General features: G+C 39.0%; 1 protein-coding gene across 4 annotated transcripts in view; it reads left to right on the top strand.

Annotated features, from left to right (window-relative positions):
- The window catches only part of MESR6 (misexpression suppressor of ras 6), a 564,119-nt gene that overhangs the window by 316,379 nt on the left and 225,652 nt on the right, over positions 1 to 22,088 (top strand). For all 4 annotated transcript variants that reach the window (XR_004581823.2, XR_004581821.2, XR_013062752.1 and 1 more), the window contains exon 4: positions 3,244 to 3,370. Coding sequence is in view for 1 of the 4 variants with exons in the window: in XM_034327697.2 (XP_034183588.1) it covers positions 3,244 to 3,370 (127 nt within the window). In the remaining 3 variants the exon portion in view is untranslated. The remainder of the gene's footprint in view (positions 1 to 3,243; positions 3,371 to 22,088) is intronic.

The following is a 22,088-nucleotide window of genomic DNA, read 5'->3' as shown; positions in this document are numbered from 1 at the left end:
GGGTGCCCCGCTGGTTTTCGTATGGAATTTATTACAAATTATCTTACGAGCAGTTAGAATCGATTAAAATTTTTCCACGTGGTCGAACGTGTTCCGTGTACAAGGAAACACGTGGAAAATCGAGCCGTGAAATGTTAACAGGCGTTTTTTAGATGACGGTGTTGCTGTGAATCGACCTCGTTTTCTGTTTTTCTTAATTGAAAGGAGCTCATTGAGTGTTAGAGAAAGGATATATCAACGGTGTTCAATTACTTTATTATACAATAATATGATTAGGTATCAGTAAGAATTTTTGTTACAAATTTTATATAAATATTTCTAGAAAAAATGCAGGGGGTTAATTTGTTACTCTTGTTTAATTATTTTATAAAATTTGTTGCGAATGAAAACTGAATTTTTTGTAAATTAAGGAAAATAATTGAGGAAAGCCTGATTTGATCGCGAGTGTACCTTTATTCAAATTCTTGAATAATAACCGGACGAGGATTAAGATTCCAAGGGATGACACAGTGTCCACCGTTACACGCGTGTCACATATTGAAATTACACGCGTGTGTAAATTTACGCCCATGACGGGACGCGAGTTTCGTCAGACGCAACGCACCGGGCATTAGCATGCGATGATTTATGAATTTATTTTTAATATTTTCGTATTTACAAGCGCTGTTAGATCCACCCATCGTTTTATTATGCGCCACTTGCCGTTCGCGTTGCGCAATCGGAATCCGATCCAAGTTTCTAAGAATATCATTTTGGAACTTCGTCTCGCTTTCTTCTCCGTTTCTTGTTTCTTTCATTAATTTCACCTACTTGAATTATTTAGCCATTTTCTTCCTACTGTCCATTCAGGAACCGTGGCTAATCGTTTTATTGCTTCATGAGAGTCGTTTCAATCTGATCTTAACAATATATCTCATATATTTAAAAAAATAACACACTGGAAATCATCTAGTGTTAATAAATAAATTATTAAGTGACGATTAACCGCACTGCGAAGTGGTGATTCATAGAAACCCGGCAGATAGATCGGTAATCCTTTGAGGTACGATCGTTGACGCCGCGTTTTCCGCGGTCGCGATGAATGAAGACAGTCTCAAAGGTCATTTGCAAATTAATTACTAATATAACTGTTAACCAGAGGCTAAGATATGCTGTGGATTAAACGGTATTTATTAGACCCTATGACATGGTGACGGTTTTTAATTACATTTGAATCACGTTTAATAAGCAGGGCTTAGTACAGTCAATGAAAGAAAAAAATGAATGATGATTCTTAATTACAATGATTCGATTGACTGTGAGAACCGCGAAAATGATCAAAAGAGCGATACTTTCAAAGTTCATTGAAGAAACTCACGTTATGATCAGTATCTCCTTTTTAGTAACATAAATTCTGATTTTCGAAGATTAAACCATGCCACCACTTTTTGAACTTCCGTTACTTATCGAGGTAATAAGATCGACCGAAGAACAGGATAATCGAACGAATTTCAATTATGAACATTCAAATAACTAGCATCGGAATCGGAAGATTACGTTTAATCAAGCAACCAAGGATCCTTCGAATAATTACAATTTATTCAACCTCTTCGTTTCCTTCTACAGCGATCTTTCCGTTTTTAAACCTGTTCTTTATCGATCCACGATCGTGATATCAGTTCTTCGTTTAAGCTTGCCTTCGTTAGAAAGAGATGTTGTATCTTGAAGAAAGTTCCGTTGATCCTTTATGCCAGTCCATTGCTCGTTACAGGAAATAATGAATAAAACTAAAAAGTTTTGGGATATTTACGACATTCTTCAGAAATCTGAGAAAGTTTGTAAGATAATGTTAACATGTTGACTGGCGATACGATCCATTCTCTTAATTATTCCACGGAGCCCAATATGTATTTAAAGGATTCTGATTTCATCGTGAACCATGTGGGCGATTGATCGATTCGAGGATCTATTCGTTACGAGGCTGCACGTAGCTGGCCGTACGAAAGGCCACTGGTGAATTGCCTAGAATAAATTGTTAATTACACGGAACCGTGGCGGTTAAAGAGCGCGTGGGAGCTTTTCGTTACGGGACCGGTTTCGGGCATGGTGATTAATTTTCACACTCGGTTTCTAATTGGAAAGGATTCTGCGGCCGCTAGGAAACGGGACGTTTGTTTGCGGAAGTGTAACTTTCTGGCCGATAATTGAACACGGTGATCGCGTTTTAAAAATCTGCAGCGAAAGTATATTTGTTGCTGACCCCATCTATCTTTGTTGACTTACAATTTTATAATATAGTAAATTGCAACCAACTTCGCCGAAATTTTCGTGCAATTTCTTTGGAAATAAAAATTCACCCTTTTTTTCTCACGAAGATACACGAAGTCGTTAATATTCTGTATTATTAAGGGACGGCACGTGAATGCCATTATCGCAAAGAATGAAAACAAAACAAGAAGGGAAAGGTAAAAGGTGACGCAGGGGAGGATGAGGTTCACGCATCTTCTTTATTCAACTTCGTACACCAGGAGGTGGTCCTTCGATTACAGGGGCATTCGAAATTTTCGAGGCTCTTCCGACAACGACCAGAATCACCCTCGAAATTGATGTTGCTCGACCACGCAATCTGTTCGAACCACTCGACCTGTTCGATATTTCTCGCCTGCTTCACCCACTCGAAGATGCCAGACATATTTATTACAGTTGACCCTGCGGTGTACGGTGTTGGTTACCGATTCGCAAATAACATAAACCATTCCCCTTACAATTGAATAAGTTACTTTTCAGTAGCCTATTTTAATTATCATCTGTTAGAAAAATTATAAAATTTATTTGATGTGGTGTTAAGAAATTAATAATTAGGGTAAGATTCTGTTTTTTAATTTATTTTTAACTGAATGAGATTGAATCTTAAACCTTCCAACACCTTGAAATTCCAAAGATCAAAGATTGTCTGCCAGATGAAAGACCCAGCTTCTCCCCTTTCAATTTCAATCACAGCTTCATCGGTGTACAAAAGGCAATACCGTTCCTCCTCGATTCTACATTAAACACCAAACAGGACGCTGTACTCCCTTGGTGTCATATTAATGAAGCGTACAAGCAGGAACTGGTTCGACACCGTCGCTTACACAACGCGCTAATTACGTTATCTAATACGTTCGAGGTGTACACCGAGTCGTGCCGGTCTGGCACGATTTCGCCATCGATGGATGCAACTTGACGCATTCCTGTTCATTATCTAATTTGCCGATCGTTTTCCAGGCTCACGTGCCCCGAACCGTATTTCGTCAGCGAGGGCCTGTACACCATGATGGAGGAGTTGGAGAACACGCGCGAGGTTACCCTACACGTGATGACCATCGGCGGCTTCATCGATGATCCGGCGAAGGTAAGTCATTCGCACTACAAACAACACTTTTCTATTCAAGCGAAATTTCTTTTCTGTATTTTTTGCGTACTTGTTATGGCTGAAATAATAAATTGAAGAACTCATATATTACATACAGGGTGCTCCAGCCCAAGTGTGACACAGCTGTTATTCCGTAACTAGTAATGATACAAAAAATTGTTGATATGGAAATTGCACGTTAAAATGGAAACTATATTTTGGCAGAAGTGAAAATTTTTTTGCATTATTAGTTTAAGAGATATGATGGTCAAGTTTTGTTTTTTAAATAGAACTATCACATGATCTGAAAAAAAATATATAGTTCCACTGTATATGTTCCACCCTGTATATAAGTGACATAGTAGTCGGACTGCTAAGGGTTGAAAAGTCGATTCGAATTTCTTACGAGAAAAGAAATTGGTGCAGCGTAAGAATATCCAGATAATTGAAAAAAATAAAAACACGGCTAATTGCAAATGTTGGCTCATCCGTCGACTCTTCGTTATCTGACGCGAGCACCGATTAAAATTACGTACGAGCATGTAGAACCGTAGGTCGGTCTCGCACGTTGCCGGGGCTATCTCCGAGCCCTCTTCTCGGATCGCTAATTAAATGCAACGGCTAATTAGATAACTGATAAAAGGTTATGGCGGTCCGCGAGCCGCGCGATGTACTTTTGGCTCCTCTTACGTACTCTAGTTCATTATCCTTCTCTCGCCGATACAACTGTGTTTCCTCATCCTTTTCCTCTTCTTATCCCCCGTTGTCGTTTTTTTCCGTTCACTTATCTTGTTCCCTCGCTTCTTGTTCCTCTTCACTGAAGTTCCTTATTTAACTCTTCTTTTTTATCTTTGTTCTTACTCTCTTTTCCTTTCTTCGCCGCTGTTAATCTTTCTTCTTGATTTATTCCTCGTGCATCACTTTTGTTTCTTTACCCCGACTTAGTTTTTTGCTCGTCAGGATACTTTCTCTCTTTGATCATTATAATCCTTTCTCTTACGTGTATTTTCATTCGCGATTCGTTTGTTTCTCTTTCATCCGATGCTCTTCATCTTTCTCTTTTTTGCTTCCCTCGCCGCGTCTTACGGCGTTCTATCCGGTACACGTGTATGTGTCTTCCTGTCAGCAGTTATATTTCATTTTCTTCTTGATTTAGAGCTTTGTTTTCTCTTGAATCGTGTTTCGTTTTTTTTCCCCCTCCCACGTTGTCAGGTGCACTTCTCCATCGCTCTTCTTGCGTTTCTTCTTCCTGAAACAGGAAATGTGGGTGGTTACTGTTGTTTCTATTCCGTACTCTCTTTCCTTCTCATTTTCATATTCGTTCCTTCTTCGTTCTTTGAATTCAACCCTTTCGCACGTTTCCTCGAAACAGTTACTCGGGTTAATTCCGTCCCGAAACTCGAAACTCGGCTCGAATGCCAGCGTCGATGAGGTATCCGCGACCTTGAGGCTTTACGGGCTTCGCTTTGGATAGCAGCGTAGAAAGGGCAGCGCAGGAAATCTAATTAATGCGTTTTTACCTGGAACGAAGTACTACGTGGAACACGGTTCCGAGAACTCAGCTGGTACGCTCTAAGTGGTGGAACTCGGACACGTGCCTGTTAATCTCGTAGGGTACGACGGGGGTGAGGGTACCGATCCGTTTTACACTGGCTTTCGAGCAAATATTCGATATAAGTACCTTCTTTACAGCAGGGCAGAGGAGATCCGCGAAGAAAAGAAAAATACAGTAAAATAGAGCAGTTTATGGAATATTACAAAGGGTTCCAATTTTTCGATTAGAAAATGGCACTCTACGATCATCGACGATCGCGACGACCTTTTTCGTGAAAGTACTCGTCTTTCCCTGTTCGCCCGTGTTGCGATTAACGAGTCGAGAAACTGGTTCGCATCCCGTTTCGCACGGCTCATTACCTAGCAGAGGGGTTCTAGTATTTTATTTATGCGTCTATAGCCGGCGATAGTTATTATAATTGCTTGTCGCTTCCACGTGATTTATGAGTACCCCGTTAAATGTTGCCTCTTTAACGGCTAAATCTGTTCGTAATAGCTACCGTGGCTAGGTTACACGAAAACCTCTCGCGAGTCCCTCGGGGGTAGGTAATGACAGAATCGGATGAAAGTTGAGCACATTTTTCAGCCGCGAGCCATTTCCTGCAACTCCTATGATATCTCCAATTGGAAATCTTTAGTTATACTAAACATGAAACTTCGAAGAACTAAAGTGTATTAAATAGAGCAACTTCTTCGAGAAATAAAGTTATGGTGGTCTCAAGAAATTAATTCAAATAGTAAATAAATTTAAATTAAATTGCAATAAATATTTCCTGTAATTTTTATTGCAAAAAAATGAATAACATTAAGATAATAGTATCAACTTTATTTTAGAGAGATTGTGTCAATTACTAGCAGACCCTGCTCTTTCAAGTTGTAACGTTGCGTCGTAACTACCTGTCTGTATCAGCTAAATTCACGTAATGTTATAATTACACTGACCGATGCGGCGATAATTTAACCGACTTCGTGTTTGAAGTAAACGCAACACGGTGCCGGTGTCAAAATGAGGGAAACCGGTTTCTCTTCGGGGTCTCTTGATAGCACGCTTCATGGTTTCAACCGAGGGACGTCTGTTAACGTTGATGACGTGAAGAACAGACTTTAGATTACAGTAAATTGCTACAGGTATTTGTAATACTTCGCCAATTGGAAGGCAACAAAACAGCGACGTTGCACCGAGGCAAGTCGACGATGAAGATTGCCTTCGCCGGATAACCGAACGGGTCGTGCAACAAAAGATCGTTTACAACCTGTAGAATTATCCCTCGCTTGTTCTTATCGCGTTTCCAATCGTCGCAGCAGTTTCATTAATTAAATTTTACGCTCACTTTTACGCCGTATCCACGATTCACTTTGACCGTAGATATTCAATTTGCAACCGATGAGATATTTACAATCACCTGCCGCCCGGAGTGCCAGCTATTCCACATAAATATCGCGTTAACGATCGGGTAGATATTTCGAATATGTAACCATGTAACTGGTTAGATCTTTTTTACCTAGACACCTTTCGAATCCTTCGTACTTCGATCACGATCGAGCCAAACGACGTTCCTCGTCAACGATGGTGGCTCGTCTTGAAGAATCCTACTGCACGTGGCGCATCATACCGTAGTTGGGGTCAAAGGTTGCAGCTTGGACAGAAACGCTTCCTCGGCTATGAGTTTCATTAGATACAGCTGCTACCTTAAACTTTCATGCTTTTCCCATCGACAGTTTAGTTTATTCCACTGTATATTTGATTCTATTCACCTCTGTCTACACCTCTCGAGAAATGTACGGATTATGCGGTGTTCATGCACACAAATTGCTATTCGCGTTTAAACCTGAAATTTGTTGATTCTATTTTAGAAATGCAGTAAAAATGAATGTATATTCAACGTTTAAATGGCAGAGTGGTGTTTGAAGACTTCTATGAAATTCTTATTCAAACAAAAGTCAAATATCCAGTTTATTTATTTATTATTAACTTTATATTTTGGGGATAATACTTGCAATATATGTATAAATAAATTAGGTTCAGTTTAGCTTCTCAGTGACTAGAACTACCGACGTTTGGTGCGGACTTATTTTTAAGTCGAAAATAATGAAAAATTAAATAGATAAAGAATGAAACATAATTGAATATATACATCCATTTTTTTATCTCGGCATTAGCCAACATACATTTTAACAAAAATACCTTGATAAAATTTATAATTTAAAATAAGAAACTTGAAGCCAGTCAATTTGACTGATCTGGTAGTTCTAGTGTTAATTTCATCTATAGGGTATTCCAAAAGAAAGGGTTGAACAATCCAAAGAACATCTATTTTTCATAACAGAATATGCAAATAATTTCCTTATCATTTCGACCCACATGTTTCAATTGGAACTGTACTTTCCAAGCAATCTCATATCTGAAATTCGAAATTGCTGAACGAAATCGGAGCGAAGGAAGAGCCTTGTATCTCATTGTCCTGGCGCAATTACGCGACGCGAGGGATCCTGTTTTCTACACGTTGACCAGCATTACCGAACCGACTGGACGCGGAGAAAAAAAGCAAGGCGCTCGAGTCCGCTTTGCGCAATTTTCCTGTGGCCGGTGCTCGTGCAAGCAGCGACGTTAATAAGGTGTTAGCCGAGCTCGCGCATAATCGAGGAACACGGAGCATAGGATACGACGTTGCAACAAAGCGACGGTGACGGGTACAGACGAGCCATATCCGGGACGTCGACCAATAAAATTAATCGCTTTTGCTACATCGCCTGAATAATTTATGCTCGCTGCCGTGTCTAGGAATTGGCCGATGATCGTTCGGGACGTCGTCCCTGGCGTTCCGCTTGCGACACACGCTCTTCATGGAACACGAGGCCTCATTTGTATTCGTCTGCACCTCGAAAATCATCTTACGATGAAGTGAATTATTTTTCAAACGGTACCATATTCGAACGGAATGTTTAGAAAATAGGGGAATTAGCGTTCATCGATTGGAATTCAAAATTGCAAATTAATTATTCCTATTCTTAATGATTAGAAAAATTTCTGTGCTATTTTTATAATAATAGACAACGCGTTAGACTGCTTGAGATACCTGGAATGTACTTCGAACTGTTATCAAGAAGGAGGAAAAAAAAAAATAGTCTTTACCTTGGCGTGTATCGCACGAGTATGGCCATCGAGCGTGAAAAGAAACGAATCACATTAGTGTAGTACACGCGGGAGTCCACTATGTTTTCTGTAGCCGATGACGATGGCTCAACTTTCCCAACCTGGATTTAAGCGTCAATTCTTTCCGATCTTAAAAACCGTCCGGACGGGCACCATAGATAGCTCTAGCAACGTTCACGTTTGTCTCAATGGGTTCCCAGTAACCACGAGGTCAACACTCACATCGGGACATGTTTGGACGATGAGAAAACCGGGCAGAGAAAAGAAACTTAATGGCGGAAGATGTTGAGTAAACGCATTTACGTTCGCCAGGTACACCTGCGCATACCACCGTTTTCTTTTCATCGTAAACGAATTCCTCGATAAGTCGTTGGAAAAAGACGCTTCGACGCGTTCACTTTGCGAAATGCACGCGCGGATGCAGATCGCTGAATGGCAATTGTCCGTTTCGTTTCACGTCCTCCACGGATATAAATGGAATTGAAATTGAAGGTTTTATGCTGTCGATGAATCAAAGTTGCTTAACCACTGAAATTCCAAGGGAAGATAAAAAAAGAACATTTACAAAATTTTTATTTATTCATATGCATATTCTTGATGGAGGTTCAATGAGTGGTTTTTAAATTAGGATTTATTTAAAAAGTTTAATATATTCATCTGAATTAATTATCGCCTGTATAAATACCGATTCGAGAGGTCAAATATTAATTTCTTCACACCTTGCATATTCTTTTTCCCTCGTGGCAAGAGGAAAAAAATTAATCTACCTATTCTTATTATTTATTGCGTCGTGTCTGGCTTAGGTAGAGTCCATCGACAGGAATCACGCGACTAAACGAGAGCCTGGGATTAAGTGTCGGGATAATGAGCATGAATGACCCGGCTGTTAGCCAGGTATTTGGTTACAGTGGCCTCAGGGAACATAGGTCAGCACCGTCGTCAGCGATTTTAGGCGAAGTTAACGTACGAGGATGTTGCTGAATCACGCGAGAATGTGGCTAGTCGTACACGACGTTCGTAAATCAATTTGCTTTCCCTTATTTCAACGTTCAACATTCGTATAATCATGGCAGAATGTTTGGTAATATTTAAGATTTTTCAAAATTTTTTATAGTTGGTTAGATTTAGATTTAGAAATTGGCAAATTTGCCATTAATATTAAATATTACACTAATTTCTTAAGGTACCAGACAAAAATTTCAGGTATAATTAAATAATTGCTATCCGTGGCCATTTGTCCTACATAATTTAACGTGTTAATAGCACTCAAAAAAATAATTATTTGATCACCCGCTACTTCTTTTTCTTTCAAAGTTTCTCTATAAATTCCTATAAATTATACAATTTTCTAATGCAAAGTTCGATCCATATTATAGCTCGCATAATATAACACACAAAACAGTTCCCGTTACATTAAATTTCCACTTCCACGACGGCTGCTTTTCATTTTACCGCGTATGGTCTTCGATTTCATGCCGATCGTGTAGCAACCACGATGCGGAACGCTTTTCTCGGCTCTTTCGCCGGTTGAACACGACCGATCGAAACGTATCGCACGTGTTCCATGGCTAATTACGGGGCCGGATGCTAATTACGATGTTTTACAGTCGTTATTGCGCAATTAAGTGTCGCTCGAATATTCGCGCCCGGCGAGAACGACCGCTCGATTAATTTAATTAGCAACTCGGTTGCGCTAATTCGTTTCGCTTCGTTTCTTTTTCGCGAATGAAACTAACGAAGGCAGAATTATGGGAGGGGTTGAAAATGTAACCCTTATCGAATATTACAGCGTATCCTCTTATAAGAGTAACATAAACCAATAAAAAATTTCATTTAAATTATACAAATCGATATCATCAGACAATTAATATGAAATAAGGTGCCTGGAATCTGTCGTATTGATTAGGATGTTTGTTCTAGTGTTAAATATTGAAATCGTTTTCAACGAAAAACGGGCACGTTCGTTTCTTTAGACGTACTGCAGTTATCTTAATTACGTCTGAGTGAAGGAAAGTTGAATGCATTCCAATTCGAGTGTTCGCGAATGCCCTGTTTTAATCTCGCAGCAAGCTTAGGTTAATCTGTAACTGTTTGACGCCGAGCTAATTTAGATACCGCTGACAGTAATCGATGTTATTAATTTAGAGTACTGATCTCGGAAGCTTCGAAATACACCGCGTATTGAAAGTATTTTTGCTTCGATTACTCTTCTCCTTATTCGCATATTTGTTCCCTTAGAACGGTGATAATTGGCTGCAACGTTCCTATGGGTTGTAATTGAAATTCTATTAGGTTCAATCAGTAGAGTTATTTCGAAACATAGGAATTTTGATGACATAAAAGTACAACAAAATATTACATATGATATATCAATTTTGAATGGAAATTGAATAGTTCTAATTTTAATATAGTGAAAATTAGAATTTTAAGAATTCCTGCTAATTATTCTTAAGAAAGCTCGATTATTGTCGGGTCTGAAGGGTTAATTAAACTCCAAATCAATCATCAGTTTATTTCCACTGTTAACAACTAACTTTCCTTGCCGTCAGCGAACGATATTTTTACAAAATTGCTAGTTAATAATCGTCTCCGTAGAAATCGGTTCTTTCCCATTTCGAATTGCTAACTTTCCACGCAATCAAACGGCAATGTTCCCCAAACAGATTTTAATTCGCGCAAGGAAGTAATCTCCGTTGGGAAAGTGACGTTCTCCCGTCCGAGATGATTTGTCAGTGACATTTCGAGCAGGATTTCTGGCGGCGATCGAGCATAGGAAAAGCAACGAACGACGGAATTTAGGCGTCGTTGATGACGATAATCACGTCAGCGAAGACGAACGGTTCCGATATAATCGACGACCCGGTAGCACTTAACGATGATGGGGAATTGATTGAAATTCTATTTCGCTACGTACGTCGTAATGGATGTTTCGTTTATGTCGGTTCGTTCGATCGTTTGTTTTCTACCGGAGAAAGGCGCATCGATGATTTATGTCGCGATTAATGCGATTTAGAGGATGATAAAAAATTCACACCTCTCTAGTAGAGTTTGCTATGCGCTTGAAAATGTGAAACTGCTGAGTCGATGGAGACATGATGATTTTTGTGTAAACGTAACACCTGTTTCGAATTACACGTTGTATAGGATTCTTCGGGAAAGTGTGCAATAGATTTTTAACCCTTTAAATGTTGCGACTCATCAATGAAAGTGTAATTCGTAATGACAAATTACTTTATGGGGGGCATTACTATTTTTCTTAGGGAAGTCTACTAAAATCATAAACAGACAGCTGAAAGAAAACTTCGAACATCTTCCTTAATTTTAAGACCACCCTTTTCTCAGAATTCCTGAATTCTAGCCGGCTGAAGGAACTCGTTGTACCCAATTATCACGGAGGCGCGAACGAACAATAGCTCTAATCATGATCGCTCAAACTATCCATTACAATTGGTGGCATGGTTCTAAATGCTCTAAAAAGTCCGACAGTCAAATCAGCGTGAAAAGTGGTCCCGCAAACACGGGATTCCATTTATTTCCATCAATTTTCCCCGGTCTCGACAAGTGGACACTGAGAAACGAGCCAGTGATGGAGGAGAAGCAACGGTCCGTGTAAAATTCCGACGAGACGTGGATGGTATTCGCCATGATACCGTAAACTTTCCTTGCATAGTGTTTCCCAGTTGGCGTGCTATCGTTCGAGGGACACTCTCCAATTACGATATCTCGTTTTCACGTGCAGCTGCGAACCGGCGAATAGCCGATCGTAATGTACGCGTACACGCAGGTAACGGCAACGCGAGAGAGTCATTACCGGTGTCCGTGTCCAGCTTAATTGTCTGCCAGGAATGCAGTCGTAAGATCGCACAATGGGTCCCCTCGATATTTACAAGGAGCCAGATAGCGATAAGTATGATTGGACTTAGCCTAAGCTGAGTTCTAGCCAACTACCTGCTACGAAGCTGAAGACGATGCTTCTTCAACGCGAAAATAATGGGACGCCGTGATTACAAGCACTGGTAAACGGTGCTCGATCGGATAAGAAGCAGCGTTAAGTGGTCGAGAAACGGAGGATCGATGGGAAGGTGTTGAACCGCTGATAGCGATTGTGTCTTTGGTAATGTGAAATGATTTTGGAATTGTCGTATCATCCCTTCTTTATGGAAGAATCATTATACCTATCTGAGTGATTCACTATAAACACTTGAATATTCCACTGCCCATAAGTCATGGTTTCAGCTTTATATTTAAATTAAGAAAGTGTGATCATTATTTGAGTTGAATAATTGAAAGAAGAAAAGGGGTATAGGAAATTATGGTAGAAAGTGAAGTGAAATTTCTAAAGGAATTAAAATTCCTTGACGCTCCTTGTTAATTTTATGACAGGCATATGGAATTTAAGGAATCTTTGCAAAATCGAATGGTCATCGATTGTACAATCTTACAGGTGAGACAGCGTTTTTCGAATTCTTAACAGTTTCGAGGAGAGATTTCGAAAGCTATAAAAATAGTCTGCGGTTGCATACTTGCACAATCCACTTCCCGATATTCGTGAGGGGTCAATGCTTGATAAATAATGCGCGGTTTGACGCATTTGCAACGGCAATATATATTCACCGCCACTAAAAGAAGCAACGTAGCAATGAATAATAAATGTTTGCCCAAAAGGAGTGCCTTTTGTTCGCATTGGAAGAAAAACAAGTCATACAAAGTTGTGCGCGTATCAAGTATACCAACAGAATTACAATCTTTGAAGATCTTGCATATCTAACTTAATAAAAAAAAGATTGCAATCTGCAGTGATTAAATTATCAAATGTTCGTTTGAATTGTTAAATTGTATAATATTTAAAACATTTGTTTCTGAATTACTTTTAACATTAATATCGTCGAAATTACAATTTCGAAAATTTCTGCTTCCTCTATATCACCATTTTTCCTAGGGAATCTTGAGTTGATCGCAAGCTATCCCCCGAAAATATAAAGTACTCGGTAAACCACACCTTTAGTACTCGCATCATGTACCAAAAGTGGCAAAGGAAGTATGGATCGTAAAGATTGAATGGTAGGCGAATGCCGAGCGTTCTGCATCGAGACGGACGTGTACGTTTATTTTATTACCCGGCAGTTTTCTGCGGGTTTCTAGGTTCGCCCATATAATACGGATGACCGGCTACGTTACCTGCGTAGAAATGCACGTAGACCAGCCGGGTGTACGATCACGTAACGATCACGGCATCGACGTGGTCGCCGCGTAGAAGGCGTTTCACGATTTCGCGTTAGCCATTCGCGTTGGTCAGAGTTCAAATCGAGCCGGACGAGATAGGAACGGCGACGTCGATAAATTGTCGCGGTGAACCGCGATAAACGTTCGCTGCCTTCGTCTTTCTCTTCTTTTTCCCCTCCGTACACCCGCTCTACCGTTCTTCTTCCACTCTACAGTATCGCGCACGTACAGACCGCAGATTTGGTAAACAAATTATTCTCGATGCGAAAGTCCCTGCGAGCCTTCTCGCGAGAGAACGAACGATTACGCGCCGCTGTATACCCGCTCTGCGGTTTCCTCGGATAATGATCACGACGAGATACGATGCAGTCGAACGATAGAGAGAACGATCGTTTGAAATTTTAATAAGCCGCCTTTTCACACGCTCGAATACCAGATTTGTCCTCGTCGATATAGACAGATTGTCGTTTGAATGCTTGGCTTCTCCGTCACTTCGGGTTTGGGCTTTCTTCTCTTTTATTATTTGCTTCTATTCCTGATTTTACGTATGTCGTTGGTATGGTATATCTACTATCGATCACTATATTTGTTTTTAAAGAAAAACTATTTAGTGTGCAAAAGAATCCTTTTTTTAACCCTTTGATGGCGGACCATGAAGAGAGCCCCAGTTTTAATTTAATTTTCTACTTCAATTTGTTATGTTAGATAAGCTTCTTATTGAATATGAATTATTAAAAAATTTAATTGTGACTGTACCACAACTGTTGTTTTGTCACATCGAGACTGTAATGATTAATATCCCAAGGTAAAGAAATATAGTAGGAAGATGTAAATTACAGTGCCACGTTGCTGATTTGCATACTTCGTTTACTCTTACAAAATCTTGACGGGATATCTAAATTTTAAATCTAAAATGTTATGATAAATTATACAAAACATTTAATATTTCATTGTCAGGCAATTTGCGAATACAGTTATTGAGGATCGCAAACAGTTATGATTGATTCTCGAAAGGAAGTCTATAATAGTAATTTTCATTTTTTAAAGAATATCTTTAATCCAAGTTTGCCATCGATTACATCCTTGCAAATCCGCGAGGAAGTAGGCGACATATCTCCCAGGGTTTTGCCGAATTTAATGCTCGGTGCCGGCGTGAAAATGACTTTATCATTCATGAGATGCAAAGCGCGCTAAGAAGTGCGGAAAAACAGCAAGCAATTAGCCGTAAATCAAAATCGCACCGCAAGGCGAGTGCATGCACTTAATGCCGCCGCCTGGCCGATTTACACGAGCTCAGGGGGCGAGTTTCCCTGAGATTTACATCCTACGATGTTTACGAACATCATATTGTACTGGGCGAAAACTAGAAAAATGAGATGAATGACAAGGAAATCGATTAAAATGGCTCTTTTCTTTCTAAAATTTTGAAATTGAAAAATTTGCCTATCTAAAAAATATAAATAAATAGTTTTAATAAATTGAGCTCTACGTCAATTATTATTACTTTTTTTTTACTTTCATATAATAACCACTTTTTTACAATGTGAGCTGTATATTTAAATTCATTAATTACCCAAATGTAATTAAGCAGCACCCGACAACAAATGATTGCTCAAAATATCCGAAACACTACGTCTTGTTCATAATGCAATTTATCATGGTTTGTGCAACCGGTGTCATGCATGACGAATCATTAATTAAAGGGGGGTAGAAAATAATTTAACAAGTCACTGTACTTTTTCTCTTCCTCGAGAAACTGGCAATCAGCCGTGATTTTTCGGTCAACCTTAGCAAACGTGAACTCCATAAAATGTATACGTCGAAATTACACGTAATTAGCATGGCTGTATGCAAATTTCTGGGTCGATTAAGAGCTCTTAATATAAAAACGTACGGTAATAACCCGCGGGACAGCTCGTTCCTGGCTAAACACGAAAGCGTTTCCACCGAGGACCGATACGCGTTTTAACGAACTCGAATTCTTTCAGGGTCGTTCGTTTCACCGTTACGTCGGTGCCTGGCATCGAGTCATCCGGTTCCCCGGTGTCTCCTTATCACAGCTAGAACCATGAGAAACTTATCTTAAACGTCGTTATCGTTGCCCGTGCAGTGGTTCTTCAGCTGTTCGTTCGAATCCCCCCGCGAAAAAGTAGTAACCGACTGACGTGAACCGCCTTAGCCATTAATATTTATTCATTATAATACCTACCAGCGAATCAAGCGTGAAATCTACCTTGCAGATAACACGAATCACCGATGAGGTTCGGACCTTTTAATCGCACTCTCGGTATTAATTTCAGACTATTGAAAGCTGATCATTATTGAGCGGTAGCTTTTCCTAGGCGCGATAAGAAGGTAGATTTTAACGACGCAAGCGTTACGTCATATCATGGAAGAAGGGGTTAAAGTAGTAATTAAATCGGACGATTTACTGTAGATGCTCTCAGCAGAGGCATACTTATCAAGAAAATGAAATAATGAATGAATATTCTTCTCTTTGCCATCAAAGACCCCACTTAACGCTGCTCTAATCACCTCGTTAATTCGATTTAGCCAATCTCTCGAATGTCATGCAATCGATTCCGCGCTTGTTGCTCGGTACCGTGCAGCGAAATCGTATTTTCCACGACTTAATAACCGCGATCGCCCGGTGAACACCTACGGGCTAGATACGAGAAGTCCGGTCGCGAGTTGGTTGGGGCCCGTGGATTCGAGCATTGAGCAAGATCTACGGCGTTTAGCAGCTGGTGCACCGGTCCCGATAACCGTAAATATCGTCTTTAGTGGCGTGATAAGTTCAGATTTCGCATTAACGTCGACAACGCGGGCCTCGTTTCAGCGAGAAAGAAAGAAACGCGACTACCGCTTCATGAACTCGCCCGTGGGACGAGACGGAGGATCCTTGCATAATGATGGCATCTTTGGCTCGAGCACATTTCAGATAATTCTTACAACCACGAGAATACTCCCGCGTGTTTATATTATATATATAGCGAACGACTTCTTTTTTTGATCAGAAAATTCTCATTCGTTCATAGATTAGAGAACGTCCATGCAATGTCGAAGAAATTCATGGCAGTATATCGACCAATGAAGAGCTGCATACGTAAGGTATTAGAATAGTGTCTATAGGCTTATATAGGGTGTCTCAAGTAATTTAAATGCTTGTTTTTGGTGGTAATAAGAAATATGGTAGTTGAGGTAATTAAGGTAAGCTATATTTGGTAATGCTCATAAATTTAAGCGCTTAGTTAATTTTTTTTAGCAGCATGATTTTATATTATAAGTTAACAAGTTAACGCGTCTAATTTGCAAGCATTTCGTGTAATAATTTACGTTTGGAATATTTAAATTTTCTCGATGCAAAATACAGCTAAGAATCTAGCGAGCCAGTTTAGCAACACCCCATTTCTTGATTACACGCCAGAAACATACAACTTTGATCAGCATATCTGTTGACATGTTAATGACAGCCTTTAGAATTCTTTCGTTTCCTGGGCAATCACGAAGGTTAGATATTGTAGTAAACCAGTTCGTTGGCCGACGAAGGTGGTTTGTTAAATATAACCGAATACGAACAGCATGGTCTGTACAGATGGCATTTAAAGTAATTTTTCATTTATTGGTCCTTTAGAAATATATTTTAGATAAAATGTGTTGAATTCGAAAAGACTTATCAAATGTATAAATTAATTTTATTTTTCAAGGTATTAAGGTTATTGTTTAATAGTTATTGTTTAATAATTTTTACTGGAAACTTAACAAGAAAACTTATATTTAGTTAAAGTGTCCATAAAAAATCCAAGTCTACTTGGTCAAGGTTTTATTGCAGTTGGAAGTACCACTTACATTCCTCAAAGTACTAACTAAGCAGTAAATGAAGTAGTAAAGTAAGTACATAGTGCGTAAACAGTCTGAACGTATCTTGCATAGATTCGAGTCTTCTTGAAAGAATTTTTCTTTCTTAAATATTCATGAACTGTTGGAAATTATCAAGACAAATTGAAACTTATAATATCCTTAGACCTTATCTCCACTTATTATCTTTTATTTTTAATTTTTCAAGTAAACTAAACTTAACTCCAATATACATATCATCTTATTAATTACAAAGAAAATGAAGTACATTAAAAATTGCAACTTTTTACATTTCGAAATCGGTCATCTGATGCATGAATCAGTTGCCTTATCTCCGGTTAAAGGGTTGATTCATACACATGCTTGCACAGTCAGGAAACGATTAAAACTTCTCTAAGAACATCCCAGGAAGGCACGATAAAACACAAAGTTCACATTAAAGAAAGTATCTGCCACTTAAAGGGGTATTGAAACATCTGTGCCCCGCGTGAGCAACAGTCGTTGAAATTAAAGTTCGCTAAAAAGCGGTGGTTATATCGCGTCCTGGGTTAATGTTCCAGCAGCGGAAAGTGCGCGTATAAAACAGAGAAGAGTTCGACCGCGGAGGCAACTTTTTTTTTCCCCCCCCGATGGCCATTAACCGGCGGCTAATTTCGCTAGAGGGATGACACACGGGAAGAAGAGGAGGACAGAAGGACGAGTAACGTCCATGTTTATCCCCCTCGACATTGTAATTACAGTGAGCATCGCGTTTATTGTGCCACGGAATCGCGAGATTATTAAATGTCATTAAACACCGCGTCGACGACAGGCATCCGTAGTCCTTTTTTTTTCCCCTCTTCCATTATGGGGAGCGCCTTGATGAACAGGCAGCATCAGGGGCTATAATTATTCGCTCGGACGCCGTATTATCCTAATTGTCTAAACCTTATGGGGTATCAATATCGAGCTTCTCGATCTTGGGAGGCGGATTATTATTTTCGTATCGCAGCGGCTATTTCATTATACCGATCGTGGCGCACTTATCTCTCATTAACCTTGTGCGATCGTCGATGAAAAAACGAACGTGAAGAAGGGGGAACCACCATGAACCGAGATGGGCGCCCGGCGCACCTATGGAAAAGAGAGGCTGGTAATTGAATTTTGAATTACGATTCCCCGTCGATGCTCCTGTACGAGCATTAAAATTTAATATCGCGGCCCGAGTCACGGTAGTTGGTAGAAAGACGGAGAACGCCGCCATTCCGGTGTTCACCTGTTAAACTTGAAGAGAGTATATCTACCTTTGGTTAAATTAAGAAACCACGCGGGATTGTAATCATTATGTCCATTTAATTGATTAAGAATTATTGTAGATGCAAGTCAGAGTGCATTTTTTATATTACTTTCTTTTTCGTGATGCATGCACTTTATGTGCATGTGCAGGTGCAATATGCAAAATAGAATAGCTGTGCAAAAGTTCACACAAGGGCTACACGAATGAAAAGTAAAATTCATTAAAAATTAAAATTAGCTACTAATTCATTCGTACAAGTTACCTTCGAATGCACTATCGAACAGTTGTATATTTCGATTTATCGCGAACGCGAAAACCTCGATCGCGAGGTCTATCTCGCGTCTAATCCGCGATGCGTTAGTAGACACGGAGTTTCCATTAGTAGTCCCCGGTTGTATCTACAATAATACAAATGGCAGGTTTCCACGAGCGACCGTAAATTACCGATAAAAATGTTGATGCAAGATTTCGAAAGAGTTATTCGAAGTTTCGCGACAAAGAGATAAACGTTGGAACATCTTCGATACTCAGGTATTTCCCGTTTGTCATTTATTATTGAGCTTCCCCGATGTAATGTACGGAACGAATTGATGATCTTGGTTGTAGCAAGTAACCTCGCTGACCTTCGTATCCTTCAAGTTACTGTACTTGGAAGGGAGCTACTGTAATTTTGGAAATTATTGGATTTATACCCCAAGCTACCAGGTTTATATTATCGAACTCATAACATTTTAATAAAAAATGGTGATGATTATTAAGAAAAATGATAACATTTAGGAGGATTGCAGTTGAAAAATTATTATTACAATCACAAAGTAAATGAAAAATACTATGGATGGCAGTAGTACATAATGAATATAATTCATTTATAATATAAAATATAATAACACTTTTTTGAAAAGCTATTCAGAACAGAATGGCATTAAATGTCATGGACTGAGATGTACCTATGTCATTTTGTGGCAATATGGAAAACTCGATTGTGCCCATAGATAATTGCTATTTCGGCTATTACCTCCATAAATTAATTGTCCTGTGTGACCGCAGCCAGAGCGAGTACTTGCGAGAAAGTTATACAAGGATGTCTCTCTGGTGGCGGGAGTAGAAAGTACACAGGACCGACATGGAGAAACAAAAGCCGACAGAATGACGATCGCCGCGGGCCGTAGTTATTATTCACGTATCGCGAAAATCGTTTCATTATCTACTCGTAAAGCGGTAATCGCGCATTGTGTGCTAAATGCGCGTAACATGGCCAAAAGAACCCCCTGCGGAGAGACGGCGAGAGGCCGATCCTCGGCTTGCTGCACCAACTTGCTCGACAGAGCGGCGCCAACCGGTTGCAGCAGTTGACTGACTTCCTTCCATCGATCTTAAACACGCCGACTCGAGCTGAAGAACCGATCGTTCGTCCCTGAACGATGCTGAAGAACACCGAGCATCGTTGAACGCGGCTCGATGTATCGATAAATGCGTCGTCGAGTTACAAGCTACTCGGGAAACCTCCGGACGGACAGGCAACGAACAAGCAATGTCTTCGGCTTCTTCCTTTTCTCTTTTCTCCCGGGTTTATCTGCTTTCGCTCGTGGCAGACGTATTAGACTTGATTTATGCTGTACATCTAGCCGGCGATCGGTGAACGGTCATCGACAAAATATTCAGGAAGGTATTCCCTTCTGTTGAAAGTACTCTTTGTATGAAGTCATTCCAAAGCTCTCTGCGTGTTTCCTCTACTTATTCTATGATTCTTTATGAATTCTTAAGCGATTATGGTAGTTCGATGTACACACGTACATTAGTATAAAGTTAGGTATTGTTCTTTAACCCCTTTTGATATGGTTGTCTCTGCTGGAAACTGTACTTACACATTTCTTTTCTTTTTTTTAAATTAAATTTTGCTTTTAATTGTCATATGGAAATTTTCATTGCATGCTTGCTATTTTCAAGTAACGTCAGTGGTAAATTCAAGTAGTAAGCTGCTGTAGGGAAGGAATGCTAGTATTTTGAAATATGGACTACAATCACCCATTGTAGCGCCCATAATGTGATATATGTTAATGAAGAAACCGTATAATATGTACTGTGACATGTTACGTGCCATAAAAAACAATAAGAAGCAATGAAAATTCCTTCTTCTTATCTCGAAGAATTTAAGAATAATCATCAGTATATAGCATAAACTGTCCCATTAAATCATAAAACGCTAAAGGATTTTAGTTTTATCTTAAAAGGCTGTAATAAAATAGCTCGTAACAGATTTACGTGGCTCATTCCTCTATATGATAAATACAATATTCAAAAGTGAAAAACATTAACCAATTTTTTATTAGATAAGATAAGAGCTATAAGAAACCTGTAAATCTTTGAATCACCCACTTCGACACCTTTCAGGTTTAATTCAGTCGTAAAATGCCAAGAGATGCGCAAACATGATATTGGAGTGTCAAGAAACGATATGATTGATCTGATTGCGAAATATCGATAAATATGGTATATAAGCGAGCAAAAAAATATGAGTACAAGAAAATGAAGCAAATCATTTGAAATGTATGAAACACGCCAAATTCTCGAATCAAAGATGAAGTGTATTGTTTAAAATTCTTAAAACGTGCCAAGTTTTCGAACCAAAATGATACTTTAAATCAGCTGGAGAGAGAAATTATTCTACAAAAACTGAAATTTGCATAAGTATCCGCGGCAATCATGGCGGAAATGATAATAAATTCGGTACATGTAGAAATTATCGATGATGCAACGATAGGTTCTCAAGATATTTCAGCTAGCAAAGCTAATCTGGGTAAAACGACAAAACGATTAACCGGAAACCATCAAGAGTTAATGGAGCTTAAACTACTAAATCGAGCTGTTCGAAAAAATCACCTCGATATGTGTTTGTTTAAAAAAATAAAATTTATGATCTTGAATGTGGAAACTGGAAATCGAGTTATCAGTAGTTGTAACTAGTTTTTTGCTTCTTAACTTATCAGTACTTAGTTGCAAACATTATATACGAAGAACAGGTGAGGATAGGTACCGTGGTACCTGTATCCACGGGCGTACATTCAACCAAGAAGTTGCAAACAAATAATAATATTTTGAAACGTTTATAAAACAGATATTTAAGGATATAAATTGGACAGAACGTGATAAAGTTACAAAAATGTAGTAGGATGTATTAATGAGGGGAATAAGGGTGCGTGCAATAGCATGATCCATAAAACGAACATAAAAAAATGCTACTAACTTTTTCTTGTTTCCTTTTTTTGTCGTTCCATGTAAGATAATTGATTGACAAAACATGTTCACATGTTTAGGGTATGTATCGTGTTTAGGTGATTACACAATTGGCTACTTTTCCTTGTTTAGTCATTTCTTTTATGAGATCTGACAAGTGTTAAATTGCACGAATCATTAGTATTTTATATACTTTTAATTATTGTAATCTTTTGGTAGAGGTAGCAATAAGAATGAACTTTTTATTTTCAATTTTCTAGTTTGCAATTAAAATTAATTTCATTTGAAATTCCTGAAACTGCTAATTATTGAAAACAGCTTTATTGTCTTTAACAAGTATTCAGTATAAACACATTTTACGCACTTTGCGTTTTGTTTAAACGTTGTACAGGCTATTATAAGTCAAACTTCTATTGCTA

Source organism: Osmia lignaria, chromosome 9 (genome assembly GCF_051020975.1).
Source record: "Osmia lignaria lignaria isolate PbOS001 chromosome 9, iyOsmLign1, whole genome shotgun sequence".
NCBI classification, from domain to species: Eukaryota; Metazoa; Arthropoda; class Insecta; order Hymenoptera; family Megachilidae; genus Osmia; species Osmia lignaria.
The sequence above is the reverse complement of the archived record's forward strand: the minus strand, read 5'-3'. Positions and strand labels throughout refer to the sequence as shown.